Consider the following 18,252-nt stretch of genomic DNA (forward strand, 5'->3'; position numbering starts at 1 on the left):
GTTTCTCAGATTCTGAGGGCTCCTCCTGTTCTGGGCTTTTATATCCTGGACCCCCAGTGTTGGGACCAATAAGCAGGACTTTCCTGGTTGTTATTTATGTTATTGTTGTAGTTTTGGATAATTGTCATGGAGGAAGTTGCTTTCTTAGTGTTTTATAGAGAGGCCTCTGTAAATCAGTGTTTGATCTTTTCCTTAGTTGGGTCTAGTACTTAAGAATCTTTCCTAGAAGTGAAAAGATCAGGACTCATCACCAGCGGCATTTCTGGTCACGTGACATCATCTGGTCATGGGGTAGTTCCTGCTGGCTCTGTGAAGGGCAGAACTGTTCTCCTTTCACAGCTTTGCTCCTTTGGCTCTACTTAGATTGGTATGTGCCTCGAAAGGGTCAGGCTGCTGATGCATTCTGTGATGAATGAAGCCTGCTTGAGTCCAACTCTGATCCCTAGAAACTCGGGTTCAAGGCTTCCACATCAGTCCATTCTGGACAACTTACTCAATACATTTCCCAGTTTTATCAGAGGCATTCAGGTAGAGGATAGTTTGCACAATGCTTTTTATGCGAAAATCAGCACCAAAGCAGGGGACTAGAAGCAGGCATAGAAGCAGTACACTGGGTTTCAGACAGCATCAACCAATTAATATTCCATGCCTATTTTGCAGCATCCCTATTTTGTAGCTCAGAGAAGGCAATGGCACCCCACTCCAGTACTGTTGCCTGGAAAATCCCATGGACGGAAGAGCCTGGTGGGCTGCAGTCCATGGGGTCGCTAAGTCAGGCATGACTGAGCAACTTCACTTTCACTTTTCACTTCCATGCATTGGAGAAGGAAATGGCAACCCACTCCAGTGTTCTTGCCTGGAGAATCCCGGGGAAGGGGGAGCCTGGTGGGATGCCGTCTCTGGGGTCGCACAGAGTCAGACACGACTGAAGCGACTTAGCAGCAGCAACATTTTGTAGCTGGGTCAGTGATCTGAGGTGAGACCTCCAACTTATACATAGATTTTTAAAAATTGAGTCAAATACAATGATAGCCAAGGTATATTTGAATTTGGCAATTTCCATATTTTAACAGATGTTGAATGTGTGAGACATAATTTCTTAACGTTTTTCCTGTGCAATTCTCTCCCTCTCTCTCCTTTAGTTACAAATGTAGGAGTGTAATGGTCATGTCATGGGAAAGAATATGGGCTTCCCTGATAGCTCAGTTGGTAAAGAATCCACCTGCAATGCAGGAGACCCTAGTTCGATTCCTGGGTCAGGAAGATCCACTGAAGAAGGGATAGGCTACCCACTCCAGTATTCTGGCCTAGAGAATTCCATGGACCATAGAGTCTATGGGTTGGCAAAGAGTAGGACATGACTAAGCTGCTTTCACACAGAGGGAAAGAATATAGTCAACAATATTAAAAAAGAATAAAACAGTGTTTCAGCATTTCACTACCAGCAGTGTTATGTGCTCTCCTGTCTATTGTGAGCTTTCAGAATGCTACTGGTATGTGTCTCTCTTGTTTTTATAAACTGAGGTATAATTTCATAATACATTATATTAGTTTCAAGTGTGAAACATAATGACTTGATATTTGTATGTCTTGCGCAATGATCACAGTTAAGTCTAGTTAAACTCCGTCACCAACTACAGTTCCAAATGTTTTGGAGTGATGAGAACTTTTAATATTTACTCTCTTGGCAACTTTCAAATATGTAAGAGAGTATTATTAACTAGAGTCACGATACTGTACATTACCTTCCTCATGAGTTTATTTATAACTGGAAGCTTGTGCTTTTGACTCCCTTTACCCATTTTGCCCACCCTCCACCACCCCACTCCAACTCTGCCTACCATTAATGTGTTCTCTCCATCTGTGAGCTCAGGGTTTAGATTTTTGGGTTTCTTTTGCATTCCAAATATAAGTGAGATTATATAGTATTTGTCTTTCTGTCTGACTCGTTTCAATTAGCATAAAGTCTTCCAGGTCCATCTATATTGTCACAAATGGGAAAGCAGCTCATATTTTCCTGCTGAATTGTATTCCATTGCATAATACATAACATATTTTCTTCATTCATCCATTGATGGACACTTTGGTTGTTTCCATATCTTGCCTATCGTAAACAATGCTGCAATGAACATGTGGGTGCTTATATTGTTCCCAGTTAGTGTTTTGTTTTCTTCAGATAAATACCCAGAAGTGGAATTGCTGGATTGGATGGTAGTTCTTCTTTCCATTTTTGAGGAACAGGCATAGTATTTCTCATAGTGACTGCACCATTTTATGCTCCCATAAACAGCCCACAAATATTCTTATTTTCTCCACATTCTTAACAAGACTTGATGTAGCTCGTCCTTCTCATTATAGTCATGCAAAACTATGAGGTGGTAACTCATCATGGTTTTGATTTGCATTTCCCTGATGCTTAGTAATGTTGAGCACCTTTCTAGTACCTGTTGGCCATCTGTATGTCTTATAAGGAAAAAACATGTCTATTCTGAATGTCTGCCCACTTTTTCAGTCAGATTGTTTTTGTTTTGTTTTTTGCTATTGGGTCAAGTGAGTTCTTTATATATTTTAATATCAATCCTATCATGTATATGATTTGCAAGTACTTTCCCCCAATCAGTAGGCTGCCTTTTCATTTTCTTTACTGTTCACTTTACTGTGTGGAAGCTTTTTTCTTTTTGCCATACCATGTGGCTTGTGGGATCTTAATTCCTGGACCAGGGATTCAACCCAGGTCCCCAGCTGTGAAAGCACAGAGTCACACTCAGTGGACCAGCAGGGAATTCCTGCTTTTTGGTTTGATACAGTCCCACTTTACTTTTTACCTTTGTTTTTAGTGTCTTTTTTTTTTTTTTTAAGCACCAAGACCAATGTTAAGGTCTATGTTTCCTCCAGAAATTTTATGGTTTCAGATTCAGGTTTAATCCATTTTGAGTTTTCTTGTCTTTTTGCCTGTGTTGGTCTTCATTGCTGTGTGCAGACCTTCTCTAGTTGGGGTAAGTGGGAGCTACTCTCTAGTTGAGGTGTGCAGGCTTCTCGCTGTGGTGGCATCTTTCTGCAGAGCACAGACTCGAGAGTGCGGGGGCTTCAGTAGATGTGGCAGGTGAGCGTATTTGCTCTGAGGCACGTGGAATCTTCCCAGACCAGGGACCAAACCCACGTCCCCTGCACTGGCAGGTGGATTCTTAACCACCAGACCACCAGGGAAGTCCTTTTTGAGTTAATTTTTGTGTATGGTGTAAGATAGTAGCTCAGTTTTATTCTTTTGTAAGTGGCTATCAGTTTTTTCAACACCATGTATTGAAAAGACTGTATTTTCACCATTGTATATTCCTGGCTCCTTTGCTATAGATTAATTGGCTGTAGAATGTATGGGTTTATGTCTGGGCTCTCTATCTTGTTCCATGATGTATGTGCGTTTTTATGCCAAACCATACAGTGTTATTTACTATAGTTTTGTAACACACTTTGCTATCAGCAAGCATTATGTCTCCAGCTTTGTTTGACCCAGAGGGATGGTACGGGGAGGGTGGAGGGAGGGGGGGTTCAGGATTGGGAAAGCGTGTATACCTGTGGTGGATTCATGTTGATGTATGTCAAAACCAATACAATATTGTAAAGTAATTAACCTCCAATTAAAATAAATAAATTTATATTAAAAATAAATTTATATTAAAAAATTTATTTTATTTTTATTTATTTTTATTTTTTAATTTTTTTTAGTTTTAAAATCTTTAATTCTTACATGTGTTCCCAAACATGAACCACCCCCACCTCCCTCCCCATAACGTCTCTCTGGGTCATCCCCATGCACCAGCCCCAAGCATGCTGTATCCTGCGTCAGACATAGACTGGCGATTCGATTCTTACATGATAGTATACATGTTAGAATGCCATTCTCCCAAATCATCCCACCCTCTCCCTCTCCCTCTGAGTCCAAAAGTCCGTTATACATAGCTGTGTCTTTTTTCCTGTCTTGCATACAGATATATATATTTATATATATTATATATATATATAATATATGTATATTTAATATAAATTTATATTAAAAAATTTAAAAAGAAAAAAAAAGATTGCTTTGGTTATCTGAGTTTTCTATGCTTCCATACACATACTACAATTTTTTTTCTTATTTTGGTGAAAATGCCATTAGACTTTTAATAGGGATTGCACTGAATCTGTAAATTACTTTAGGTAGTAAGGATATTTCAACAATATTACTTATTCTAATCCCTGAGCAAAAAATTTGTTTGTATTTTCTTCAGTTTCTTTCACCAATATATTATAGTTTACGGTGTTTACACTGTAGTTTGCAATGTTCTTTCATTTCTGATATTACATTTGAGGCTTCTCTTTTTCTTAGTGAGTCTAGCTAAAGTTTTTAAGTTGCTTACCTTTTTAAAATGAAAACAGCTTTTAGTGTTGTTGATCTTCTCTCCTATTTTTTTCCCCTTTTTAGTCTCTGTTTCATTCATTTCCACTATGATCTTTATTTCCTTGCTTCTACTCACTTGGGACTTCCTTTGTTCTTCTTTATCTAGTTCCTTGAGTGTAAACTTGGGCAGTTTATTTGAAATTTTTTTTTTCTCAAGCATTCATTTCTATGAGCTTATCTTTTAGAACTTCTGTTTCTGCACCCCATACGTTTTGGTATGCTGTAATTCCATTATCATTTGTCTCAAGGTATTTTAAAATTTCTCTTTTGCTTTCTTCTTTGATTCATTAGTTGTTCAGTTGCATTTTATTGAATCTCCACATTGTGAATTTTCCAGTTTTCTTTCTAATGTTGGATACTACTGTGGTTTCAAAGTATACTTTATATAGTTTCAATCTTTTTTAACTTACTACGAGTTTGTTTAGTGAGCCAACATATAATCTATCCTGAAGAATGTAAAATGTGTGTTTGAGAAGAATATGTATTATGTTGCCCTTGAAAGCTGTATTCTATATATGTCTGTCAAGATGGATTTATATATGGTGTCATTTAAGGCCAATGTTCCCCTGTGTATTTTTTGGTCTGGATGATCTGTCCAGTGGTGAAATTAATGTCCTCGAGTGGACTATTAATGTCCTCAACTATTACCATATACTGGTCTACTTCTTCATTAGGTCTGTAAATATTTGCATTACATTAATATATTTAGGTTATCCAATAGCATAAACATTTTGACCACAAAATTCTATAAGCAATTCTATAATTAGTGTTTTGCAACCAGAATACAAATATATAAAATTATGTAAGTAAATGTATATTTATATGTAATATTTATTTATATATTTATCAAAAGACATACAAAAATATTTTTAGTTAAACTAGTTTAACATCTTTACTTTTTCAATAGTCTCAAACTGCAAACTATAGATATATGATATATATATATATATAATATTTGGGGGGTGGAAGCATTTTATAGCTGCAATTTAGAATGTAAAGGGTTTTTTTCTTTTTGGCCTTAGGTGTTGTCCAGCCACTCATGCATTCATCTTCATCAAATATTTGTAAGCATCCAGTGTGAGAAAGAATATCCTCTAAAGAAAATTGTTCTTTGGCCTAAGAATGTGATGACAGAGTAGAAAGAATTAAGTAACTTCCTGCAAAATATATTATGCTCCAAAGAAGTCTCTGAACTGATTCTTGCAGACTCAGAAATCTGCTCTGATTCACGTACCCCTCTTGAGGCATAATAATTTTATCCATTCCATAGACTAATGCCAATTTATTCATCACAATTGGGCTTCCCTGGTGGCTCAACTAGTAAAGAACCCACTTGCCAATGCAGGAGACACAAGAGACCTGGGTTCAGTCCCTGAGTCAGGAAGATCCCGTGGAGAAGAAAATGGCCATCTACTCCAGGGTTCTTGCCTGGAAAATGCCATGGGCAGAGGAGCTAGAAGGCTGTAGTCCATGGGGCTGCAGAGAGCTGGACACAACTGAGCACACGTGCACCCACACACGCATTAGTCACAATCATAACTATAGTGACTATAGTTTGGACAGTCTATTAGACCCGTCATTCCTCTGTGCAGGAGTATCTAAAGGGAAAGTCAAACAGCAACTAGAAGTTCATTTTGTGAGAGCAAAGAATCAAAATAAGTATTAGGAACAGCAAAATGTTGAATAGTATCCCATGCACTTGTGTCAAACACGTGGTCTTTCCTAAGGGGCTGGAAGACTCAGGAGCAGGGCCCCTCGTGCCTGTGCACCGCCAAACCTTGTATGTGTGCCTCTCCTGACTCTGACCTTCCATAGCCAGCTGTCCCATCCCCACTGAAGAAACACACATTCATTTTTCAAATCCCCTGCAAGATTGAGGAAATTCTGCTAGTCTTGATATCACATTTTTTCTCTAAAGGTTCTTTGTATAAATTGGTTCTAGACCTATTTATGTCTGTAAGTTCAGCTTTAGAGGGGAAATCCTGTCAACTGCAGTTGATATGACTATGTATGTAAAAAAGATTTTTTTAAAGCCCATCAATTGGCAAACATTTAGAAATAATTAGGAAGTTTGGTTATAATATCAGCATACATAAATTAATTACTTTTATATATGTCAGAAATATTGAGAAATTAAAATTTTAAGTTGTACTCTATAATAGCATAAACTATCAAGTAACTAAAAGGAGAAATATAATAAAAGTGGGAAAGACCTTAACAGAGAACAGTATAAACACTTTGACCAAACAGTTCTACTTGTAGATATTTATCCAACAGAAATGTTTATCTATGTGCACCAAAGGACCAGTTCATAACAACATTACTTTTAGTATCCCCAAACTGCAACCAATCCACATATATATCAATAGGAAATAAATAAAATGTGTCATATTCAATCACTGGATGACTACACAGCAAGGAGAATGAATGAACTACCCGGAAATGACATGGATGAGTGTGGCAATCGTAATATAAAAGGAAAGTGACCGACTCTGTACTATTGAGAGTTATATTTGAAAGGGTTGGGGTTAAGTTCTGTTTCTTAACCTGATAATAGTGACATGCGTTCACTTTGAGATAGTTTATCAAGTTGGAGGTTTTCTCACAGGAGAAATGGAAAAAATAATTTGTGGGGGATTGTATGAGCTCAGCCTTTCATCATGAATTCTGTTGTTGTTTAGTGGCCAAGTCAGGTCTGACCCTTCTGCAACTCCATGGACTATAACCCTCCAGGCTCCTCTGTCTATGGGATTTCCCAGGCAAGACTGCTGGAGTAAGTTGCTGTTTCTTTCTGCAGATGCTGTATCATAACCAAAAACACAGTATGGGATGAATAGTGGCACAAGATTTATTTAGAAATCCAGGTAAAATTCCCTGCATCTAGAGAGACAACTCAAAGTGATTATGAAAAAGAAGAAAGTTAGATACAAAAATAATCAGTATATTGAAAAGATACATGATTATGAAGCCTAGTATGAAGATAAGTATCCGAAACTAAAGAAAAAGTCATGAGGATTTTCCCCAAAAAATACATGTAGAGAGAAGGTGAAGATCTAGATTTCAAAGTCAAAGCCAAGATGCTCCATTATAATGATGCAGGAAGCTGGCACATGACCCACATGGATAGGAAGGGGAGAATCAGGGTGAAGTCCTCTACATTCCATCAAGCTGATTCATGAGCTTTTTTATAGGCAGATGAATAAGAAAAAAAATCAGCATCGTTTGGAAATGAATTTGTCCGAGGAACAGCAAGGTTGATTTGTGAGATGGTGGTTCTTTGGTGAGATTTTCAGCAGCAGGAAGGCTGGCATATTCAGTTACACAGATAATTAGGGTATTTTTACGTGATGGAGAGTCTAGGTACGAGCCCTGGGGCTCTTCCATCCAGGGGCTCTGGTTTTCCAGTTGATATGTCATTTCTATAGATACCGGGCATATAGCTCAAAGTCCACAGTCTGGCCCAAGATGGAGTCCTGCTTTCAAGATGGAGCCGGTTCTGTCTGTTTCCTCCTTCATATATATACCTATGGTTGATTCATGTTGATATATGGTGGAAACCATTGCAATATTGTAATTATCCCCTAATTAAAAATAATATTTAAAATAATTACCAACCCAATTCCATTTGATTCCTACAAAATCAAATTGATCATAATACATGAGCATTCAATATCTTAAATTTCATCAACTGTTAACTTCAGCAGAAGCTTTTAAGCCAAATGGAGAACTTTCATTATGACAGATAACACTTCTGCTGTGCAAGGGTAGTGGAAAGAGAAAATACTCACAGTGAACAATGAAGTCAGTACACATGTCTATTATATATATGTGTATATATATATATATATATTTTTTGGAGAAAATGTGCCCTGAGGAAATGATGTTCTTTGCCTATTTGCATGTGGTAAAAGGACTGACTGTTTGGATTGAGCCAAGGGAGGAGCAAGAGTGGAAAGTAAAGGGATTTGGAGAATTCTTTAGATGGATGTAGGTGTGAGGGCAGAAAGTGTTCCCCCCTTGTGTCCCACATCAATGACCTCCAGAGAGTTTACCACGAAGGAGACACGGGACAGCTACAAGTTTGGGATCTCTTATCCCATCCATATCTTTAGGTGCATCGATACTTATACAAGAGAGCATAAACAGAGTATCCATGGTGGCAGGCGTGGAAGATGTGTGTGGACCAACAGCACAAGCTGTCTTTGACCATGGCTGGCCCTGCTGTACATGCTGTTAGTCAGAAGCAGAGAATAACATCCCTCAGGAAGCCTAGCCATCGAACTTGAAAGCAGGCTAGTTTTCCTGTTAGGTTACATGTGCATGGAAAAGACAGCAATTCTTCTTTACCAAGATTCCATGTTGTAAACACGGATTTGTTGTCCTTATCAGCAGTACTGTCCACTGGCTTATAGTAACATTGTCATAGGATTCTGAATAGTCTAACTTTGGACCCACTGACCCATTTTTTGATGAACAAGATCAACAAGAGGCAAATGAACATGGGATCTACTTGTTCTACCATACATCACATGACAGAGATGGCCGGCCCATGGAAAATCAGAATCGTCTTGTTCAGTTCAGTTGTCACTCAGTCATGTCTGACTCTTTGCGACCCCAGGGACTGCAGCACACCAGGCTTCCCTGTCCATCACCAACTCCTGGAGCTTACTCAACTCATGTCCATTGATGCCATCCAGCCATCTCATCCTCTGTCATCCCCTTCTGCTGCTCTCAATCTTTCCCAGCTTCAGGGTCTTTTCAAATGAGTCAGTTCTCCACATCAGGTGGCCAAAGTATTGGAGTTTCAGCTTCAACATCAGTCCTTTCAATGAATAGTCAGGATTGATTTCCTTTAGGATGGATTGGTTGGATCTCCTTGCAGTCCAAGGGACTCTCAAGAGTCTTCTTCAACACCACAGTTCAAAAGCATCAATTCTTTGGTGCTCAGCTTTCTTTATAGTCCAACTCTCACATCCACCCATGACTACTGGAAAAACCATAGCTTTGACTAGATGGACCTTTGTAGGCAAAGGAATTCTCTGCTTTTTTTCTTCTTCTTTTTTTTTTTTTTACTTTATTTTACTTTACAATACTATATTGGTTTTGCCATACATTGCCATGAATCCACCACGGGTGTACATGCGTTCCCAAACATGAACCCCTCTCCCACCTACCTCCCCATAACATCTCTCTGGGTCATCCCCGTGCACCAGCCCCAAGCATCCTGTATCCTGCATCAGACATAGACTGGCGATTCGTTTCTTACATGATAGTATACATGTTTCAATGCCATTCTCCCAAATCATCCCACCCTCTCCCTCTCCCTCAGAGTCCAAAAGTTCGCTCTACACATCTGTGTCTCTTTTGCTGTCTTTCATATAGGGTCATCATTGCCATCTTTCTAAATTCCATATATATGTGTTAGTATATTGTATTGGTGTTTTTCTTTCTGGCTTACTTCACTCTGTATAATCGGCTCCAGTTTCATCCATCTCATCAGAACTGATTCAAATGTATTCTTTTAATGGCTGAGTAATACTCCATTGTGTATATGTACCACAGCTTTCTTATCCATTCATCTGCTGATGGACATCTAGATTGTTTCCATGTCCTGGCTATTATAAACTGTGCTGCGATGAACATTGGGGTACATGTGTCTCTTTCAATTCTGGTTTCCTTGGTGTGTTCTGCACAACAAAGGTAAATATAAGCAAGGTGAAAAGACAGCCTTCAGAATGGGAGAAAATAATAGCAAATGAAGCAACTGACAAAGAACTAATCTCAAAAATATACAAGCAACTCCGGCAGCTCAATTCCAGAGAGATAAACGACCCAATCAAAAAATGGGCCAAAGAACTAAATAGACATTTCTCCAAAGAAGACATACGGATGGCTAACAAACATATGAAAAGATGCTCAACATCACTCATTATTAGAGAAATGCAAATCAAAACCACAATGAGAAATGTCTATTTAGTTCTTTGGCCCATTTTTTGATTGGGTCGTTTATTTTTCTGGAATTGAGCTGCAGAAGTTGCTTGTATATTTTTGAGATTAGTTGTTTGTCAGTTGTTTCATTTGCTATTATTTTCTCCCATTCAGAAGGCTGTCTTTTCACCTTGCTTATATTTTCCTTTGTTGTACATAAGCTTTTAATTTTAATTAGATCCCATTTGTTTATTTTTGCTTTTATTTCCAGAATTCTGGGAGGTGGATCATAGAGGATCCTGCTGTGATTTATGTCTGAGAGTGTTTTGCCTATGTTCTCCTCTAGGAGTTTTATAGTTTCTGATCTTACATTTAGATCTTTAATCCATTTTGAGTTTATTTTTGTGTACGGTGATAGAAAGTGATCTAGTTTCATTCTTTTACAAGTGGTTGACCAGTTTCCCCAGCACCACTTGTTAAAGAGATTGTCTTTACTCCATTGTATATTCTTGCCTCCTTTGTCAAAGATAAGGTGTCCATATGTGTGTGGATTTATCTCTGGGCTTTCTATTTTGTTCCATTGATCTATATGTCTGTCTTTGTGCCAGTACCATACTGTCTTGATGACTGTGGCTTTGTAGTAGAGCCTGAAGTCAGGCAAGTTGATTCCTCCAGTTCCATTCTTCTTTCTCAAGATTGCTTTGGCTATTCGAGGTTTTTTGTATTTCCATACAAATCTTGAAATTATTTGTTCTAGTTCTGTGAAAAATGTGGCTGGTAGCTTGATAGGGATTGCATTGAATTTGTAAATTGCTTTGGGTAGTATACTCATTTTCACTATATTGATTCTTCCGATCCATGAACATGGTATATTTCTCCATCTATTAGTGTCCTCTTTGATTTCTTTCATCAGTGTTTTATAGTTTTCTATATATAGGTCTTTAGTTTCTTTAGGTAGATATTCTCCAAAGCAGACATACGGATGGCTAACAAACACATGAAAAGATGCTCAACATCACTCATTATTAGAGAAATGCAAATCAAAACCACAATGAGGTACCACTTCACACCAGTCAGAATGGCTGCGATCCAAAAATCTGCAAGCAATAAATGCTGGAGAGGGTGTGGAGAAAAGGGAACCCTCCTACACTGTTGGTGGGAATGCAAACTAGTACAGCCACTATGGAGAACAGTGTGGAGATTCCTTTAAAAATTGCAAATAGAACTACCTTATGACCCAGCAATCCCACTTCTGGGCATACACACCGAGGAAACCAGAATTGAAAGAGACACATGTACCCCAATGTTCATCGCAGCACTGTTTATAATAGCCAGGACATGGAAACAACCTAGATATCCATCAGCAGATGAATGGATAAGAAAGCTGTGGTACATATACACAATGGAGTATTACTCAGCCATTAAAAAGAATTCATTTGAATCAGTTCTGATGAGATGGGTGAAACTGGAGCCAATTATACAGAGTGAAGTAAGCCAGAAAGAAAAACACCAATACAGTATACTAACACATATATATGGAATTTAGGAAGATGGCAATGACGACCCTGTATGCAAGACAGGAAAAAAGACACAGATGTGTATACCAGACTTTTGGACTCAGAGGGAGAGGGAGAGGGTGGGATGATTTGGGAGAATGGGAATTCTAACATGTATACTGTCATGTAAGAATTGAATCACCAGTCCATGTCTGACGTAGGGTGCAGCTTGCTTGGGGCTGGTGCATGGGGATGACCCAGAGAGATGTTGTGGGGAGGGAGGTGGGAGGGGGGTTCATGTTTGGGAATGCATATAAGAATTAAAGATTTTAAAATTTAAAAAAAATAAAAAATTAAACAAAACAAAAACAAAAACAAAACCACAATGAGGTACCACTTCACACCAGTCAGAATGTCTGCAATCCAAAAGTCTGCAAGCAATAAATGCTGGAGAGGGTGTGGAGAAAAGGGAACCCTCTTACACTGTTGGTGGGAATGCAAACTAGTACAGCCACTATGGAGAACAGTGGGGAGATTCCTTTAAAAATTGCAAATTCTCTGCTTTTTAATAGGCTGTCTAGGTTGGTCATCCTTTTCTTTCAAGGAGCAAGCCTCTTTTAATTTCATGGCTGCAGTCACCATCTACAGTGATATTGGAGCCCCTCAAAATAGTCTCTCAATGTTTCCATTGTTTCCCCATCTATTTGCCATGAAGTGATGTGACCAGATGCCATGATCTTAGTTTTCTGAATGTTGAGTTTTAAGCCAAGAGTATTAAGCCTCTTTCAGTTTCATCAAGAGATGGCTGACCCATGGAAAATTAGAATGGTCTTGTAGATGTGCAGTAAAGAACCAACTTAGAGATGACAACACACGAGGTTGATATGTTGTTTCTCAATATGGTACATATTTTGACCTAATGGCCACTATGTGGTTCCCATATAGGTAGTACCATGTATATCCACAAAGGTAGTATACATGGTTTGAGAAAGTGAAGTAGCAGTGAACCCTCTCACTTTAACTCAGGGTAACATATATGGGAATCTGTTCTTCCCCTCCCCATGGATCTACACTCTCCTGGAATGAAGGTTTTAATACTATGAAAGTCACATATTTTAGGGAATAAAGTCTATGTTTAAACTGTCACCTGGTCATTTTGGACTCCTCATCTAGATATACCAGTGGTCAGAGAGAGGAGTTACTAATTGCTGAGGGGTCATTATCGTGAAAAGATAGAGGGCAGGGAGAAATAGTCTGAACATAATTTCCTTGGAGTCTCTCATGGTGTGTCCAGGCCCAGCAATAGAAAACCACATGAACAATGACAGCAACTATAGCTCACCAAGGACATAGTCACTGAGGTTCAGACATCTATTCATGCTTCCTCGGGATGTAAATGCAAGTGCCCTTGAGCAGGAACAGAAGACTTCATCCTGGTTGAGTCTGTTTATTATTAGGTAAATCACACTACACAATGAAATGGGTTTTTAATAATGAGATAATAATTAGGAAGGGGGCTAATAGGATGCTCATATTGGATAAGACATATAATATATAAATCTCTATATGAGGAATGTGGTGCAATAAATCAAACACATACAGAAGAATTGTGGTACACCATTTATTGAGAAACATACAGGTAAAACCCAAAGTGATTGTAAAAGGAGAAAGCATGATGGGAGAATGACATTCTAACATGTATACTATCATGTAAGAATTGAATCGCCAGTCTATGTCTGATGCAGGATACAGCATGCTTGGAGCTGGTGCATGGGGATGACCCAGAGAGATGTTGTGGGGAGGGAGGTGGGAAGGGGGTTCATGTTTGGGAACGCATGTAAGAATTAAAGATTTTAAAATTTAAAAAGTAAAAAAAAATAAATAAGCAAAAAAAAAAGAACTATGAGGGTAGGAAAAGAGAAAATATGATTATAAAGTTTATGATAGGCTATAGAAACCTATAGGAACATTCTGAGATCTGCTTTTCTTAAGTTACTCAGAAGAACTAGATGGTCAATCCTATTTTCAGAGTCAAAACCAAGACATACTCCCTTATCATAGATGCAGGAAGTTGGCACATGGTCCTCCTGCATCAGAGGAAGACAATTGGAGGAAGCCCCCTGCACTCCATCAAGCTACTTCACAAGCTCTTAAGCAAGGAGATGAGTAACTGAAATTCTGGTCGAGCATGTCAGTTGTCAGCAAAGTCTAGGCAGTGATTTTGTTTTGTCCCCAGGTAGCAAGTCAATTAATAGAAGGTGCTGTATAGGGACATTGGATGCTTGGCAAGGTGATCAGCAGCAGGAAGGCTGGCAGCAGCTGGACACACAGCTAGGGCGGCAGCGGGTGGTCCGACAACAGGTGGTCTGACAACAGACAGGGCGGCTGCAAGGCTGGCAGCAGCTGGATCCACAGCTCTGGTCTTGGCAGCCAGGCAGGCAGCAGCATGTGGGGTGGTAGCAGGTTCTATGGCAGTACACGGGTGCACAGGAAGCTGGCTGACAGCAGTTAGAACCACCGCAGGTTTGTCCACAGCTGCTGGATCCACAGCAGGTGGGCTGACAGCAGCTGGTCACACAAGTAGGTTTGCAGCAGGTGGTTTCAGTGATTTGACAGCAAGTTTGGGGGCAGGAGGGCTGACAGCAGCTGGACTCACAGCAGGTGGGCTGGCAGCAGGTGGTCACACAGGTAGGTTTGGAGCAGGTGGTCCTACAGCAGGTGTTTTCACTAGTCTGATAGCAAGTTGGGGGGCAGCAAGGCCGACAGCAGCTGGACTCACAGCAGGTGGGCTGGCAGCAGGTGGTCACACAAGTAGGCTTGAGGCAGGTGGTCCTGCAGCACGTGGTCTGACAGCTGATAGGGCGACAGCAAGGCTGGCAGCAGCTGGACCCACCGCAGGCAGGCTGACAGCAGGTGGTCACACAGGTAGGTTTGGAGCAGGTGGTCCTACAGCAGGTGTGTTCACTAGTCTGATAGCAAGTTGGGGGGCAGCAAGGCCGACAGCAGCTGCGCTCACAGCAGCTGGGCTGGCAGCACGGGGAGCAGCAGGAGTGAGTCATTTTGTCAGTGGTGGAGTGTGGACTCCTGTTCAGAAGTGAGTTTCTCAGATTCTCATGACTACTTCTGTTCTGAGGCTTTTTATACACTGGACCCCCAGTGTTGGGACCAATAAGCAAGACTTTCCTTGTGTATGTCGTTTTTGTAGTCAATGGGAAATTATCCAAGAGGAAATGATTTCTTTAGTGTTTTGAGGCCTATTTAAATTAGTGTTTGATCTTCTTTTTAATTATTACTAGCACTTAAGAACCATTTCCAGAAATGAAGAAGAATAAGGAATCATCGCAGCAGCATCTCTGGCATGTGACATCATCAGGTCATGGGATAGTTCTTCCTGCCTTGGCCAGGGTCGGAACAGTCACCTTTTCTTTGTTCCTTTGACTGTGCTTAGGTTGAGACTTGCTGGATGCTGATGCATTCTGTGATGCATGAAGCCTGCTAAAGTCCAAGTCTGATCTCAGACAAAGTCTGAGATTCAAGATAATCACGTGTATCTATATACATGTCTTTCTTTTTTTTAAATTTTTTTGAAATATAAATTTATTTACTTTAATTGGAGGTTAATTACCTTACAATATTGTATTGGTTTTGCCATACTTCAGCATGAATCTGCCACAGGTATCCACGTGTTCCCCATCCTGAATTCCCCTCCCACCTCCCTCCCCATACCATCCTTCTGGGTCATCTCTGTGCCAGGACTTGGAAGCAACCTAGATGTCCATCAGCAGATGAATGGATAAGAAAGCTGTGGTACATATACACAATGGAATATTACGCAGCCATTAAAAGAATACATTTGAATCAGTTCTAATGAGGTGGATGAAACTGGAGCCTATTATGCAGCGTGAACTAAGCCAGAAAGAAAAACACCAATACAGTATACTAACGCATATATATGGAATTTAGAAAGATGGTAACGATAACCCTGTATGCAAGACAGCAAAAGAGACACAGATGTATAGAACAGTCTTTTGGACTCTGTGGGAGAGGGAGAGGGTGGGATGATTGGGAGAATCATACATTGAAACCTGTATATACATGTCTTTCCAATCAGTAGTGACGACCTAAAATGTTTCCCAGCTTCACTGGGTACATTTAGGTAGAAGGTGTTGACAGGTTGTTCTTCGCTAACTTTTCAGCACCAAAGCTGGAACGCAGGCAAAAGCTGTACCCTGTTTTCAGGCAACATCAAAGCATTAATGTCCCATAACTATTTTTAGCTGGATCAATCACCTCTGGTGAGACATCACTACTTGCACATGCTTTCTTTTATAATTTGTGACAAAGAGGTAGAGAGGATGATAAATTGATAGATTTATAGATTTCAGTAAATGTGAAATGTGTCAGCCATAATATCTTAAAGTTTTTTCTGCCCTTTCTTTTAGATACGCATGTAAGAGTGTAACTGCCATGCCATAGGGAAAGTATATAATCCACAGTGCTAGAAACAATGTAAGTGTTTCAATATTTCACTACAAAAGTGTCATGTACTCTCCTGCTATGAGACTCCTGAATTCTCCTGGTATGTATCTATCCTTGTTTGTTTGTTTTAAACTGAGCTGTAATTGACATGGCGTTATATTGTTTATAGGTGTTCCACATAATAATTTGATATTTGTAGATGTTGCAGAGTTATCACTGTAGGAAGTCTCGTTAACGTTAACATCTGTCACAATTGATAGTTACAAAGTCTTTTTTCTTGCATGAGAGCTTTTAAAATCTACTTTTCTAGCAACTTTCAAACATTTCAGTATTCTTAACTCTGGTCATTATGCTGTACATTACAGTCCCCATGCGTTTATTTTATAAGTGGAAGCCTGTGCTTTGTGATCCCATTTACCTATTTCACCCACCCCACCTCCAACCTCTGGCTACCATTGATATGTTCTATCTGTGAGCTCAGTTTTACAAAAACTTTTTTTAAGATTCCATGTATAAGTGAGATCACATGGTATTTGTCTCTCTCTAACTCATTTCATTTGGCTTAATGTCCTCAAGGCCCATCCGCATGGTCATAAATGGGAAGATAGCCCTCAGGAAGAGTCCATTTGAGTCTGAGGAGTCCAGCTTCATTCTTTGGCACAGGGCTGCCCAGTTTTCCCGCCACAATTTATTTAAAAGATTGCAATTTCCTTATTGCATTAATATATATTTGGCTCCTTTGTAATAAATTAGTAGGCCATAGAATGCGTGGACTTATTTCTGGCCTCTTTATTCTATTCCACTGATCTAGGTGCCGGTTTTTTCCAATCCACACTGTTTTGTTAGTATAGCTCTGTAATACTGTTTGGAATCAAGGAAATGATGCTTCCAGCTGTGTTCTTCTTTATCACTATTGCTTTGGCTATTTTGTGGTTCCATACACATTTTAATTGTTTTCCTTCTTTCTGCCATTGGAACTACATTATCATTTTATCCTTTCTACACTATCATTTCATCATTTCTACTGCTATTGACTGTATGTTTTCCCATTTCATGGCAATCATACTCTAACATATATATCTAAAAGAGAGAAAATGAGGCCTAAAAGCTTTAAGAAATTGTGGCTGAGATTCCACATTTGTTGGAATATGTAAATTTGCAGATTCAAACGTACCTTAGTTATTCTCCTATCTAACCCGCTTGTCACAAATTATAGAAGAAAGTATATGCAAGTTGGGATGTCTCACCAGAGGTCATTAGCCTAACTAGAAAATAGCAACGAAGCAGTAAGGAAGGGATGCTGTTTGAAAATAGGATTCAGCTTTGCCTCTGTTCCAGTTTTGGTGCTGATTTTCATTTGAAAAACACTGTGGCAACCATCCTCCACTCAGATGACCCTGATAAAACTGGGAAACATTTCAAAGCAGTTGCCAAGTATAGATATATATAGATACATGTGGAAGTCTTAACTCTGATTTTGTCAGAGATCAGGCTTGAACTCAAGCAGGCTTCATTCATCACAGAATGCACCAGCATCCTGACCCTTTCGAGGCATGTACCAATCTAAGTAGAGCCAAAGGAACAAAGCTGAGAAGGGAGAACAGTTCTGCCCTTCACAGAGCCAGCAGGAACTACCCCATGACCAGATGAGGTCACATGACCAGAAATGCTGCTGGTGATGATTCCTGATCTTTTCATTTCTAGGAAAGATTCTTAAGTACTAGACCCAATTAAGGAAAAGATCAAACACTGATTTGCAGAGGCCTCTCTATAAAACACTAAGAAAGCAACTTCCTCCATGACAATTATCCAAAACTACAACAATAACATAAATAACAACCAGGAAACTCCTGCTTATTGGTCCCAACATTGGGGGTCCAGGATATAAAAGCCCAGAACAGGAGGAGCCCT

At 39.5% G+C, this 18,252-nt stretch overlaps 1 protein-coding gene across 1 annotated transcript; it reads right to left on the minus strand.

Moving 5' to 3' along the window:
* Positions 13,468-14,994, minus strand: LOC108638286 (keratin-associated protein 9-2-like). The gene has a single exon (XM_018065064.1). It carries the CDS (start codon positions 14,919-14,921, stop codon positions 14,157-14,159), a length of 765 nt encoding a protein of 254 aa, XP_017920553.1. The 5' UTR covers positions 14,922-14,994; the 3' UTR covers positions 13,468-14,156.

Source organism: Capra hircus, chromosome 19, assembly GCF_001704415.2.
Source record: "Capra hircus breed San Clemente chromosome 19, ASM170441v1, whole genome shotgun sequence".
Taxonomy (NCBI): domain Eukaryota; kingdom Metazoa; phylum Chordata; class Mammalia; order Artiodactyla; family Bovidae; genus Capra; species Capra hircus.

What these genes read in the sequence shown, in the direction of transcription:
- LOC108638286 (XM_018065064.1), bottom strand. Translation starts at nt 14,921, where the DNA reads ATGACTCACTCCTGCTGCTCCCCGTGCTGCCAGCCCAGCTGCTGTGAG.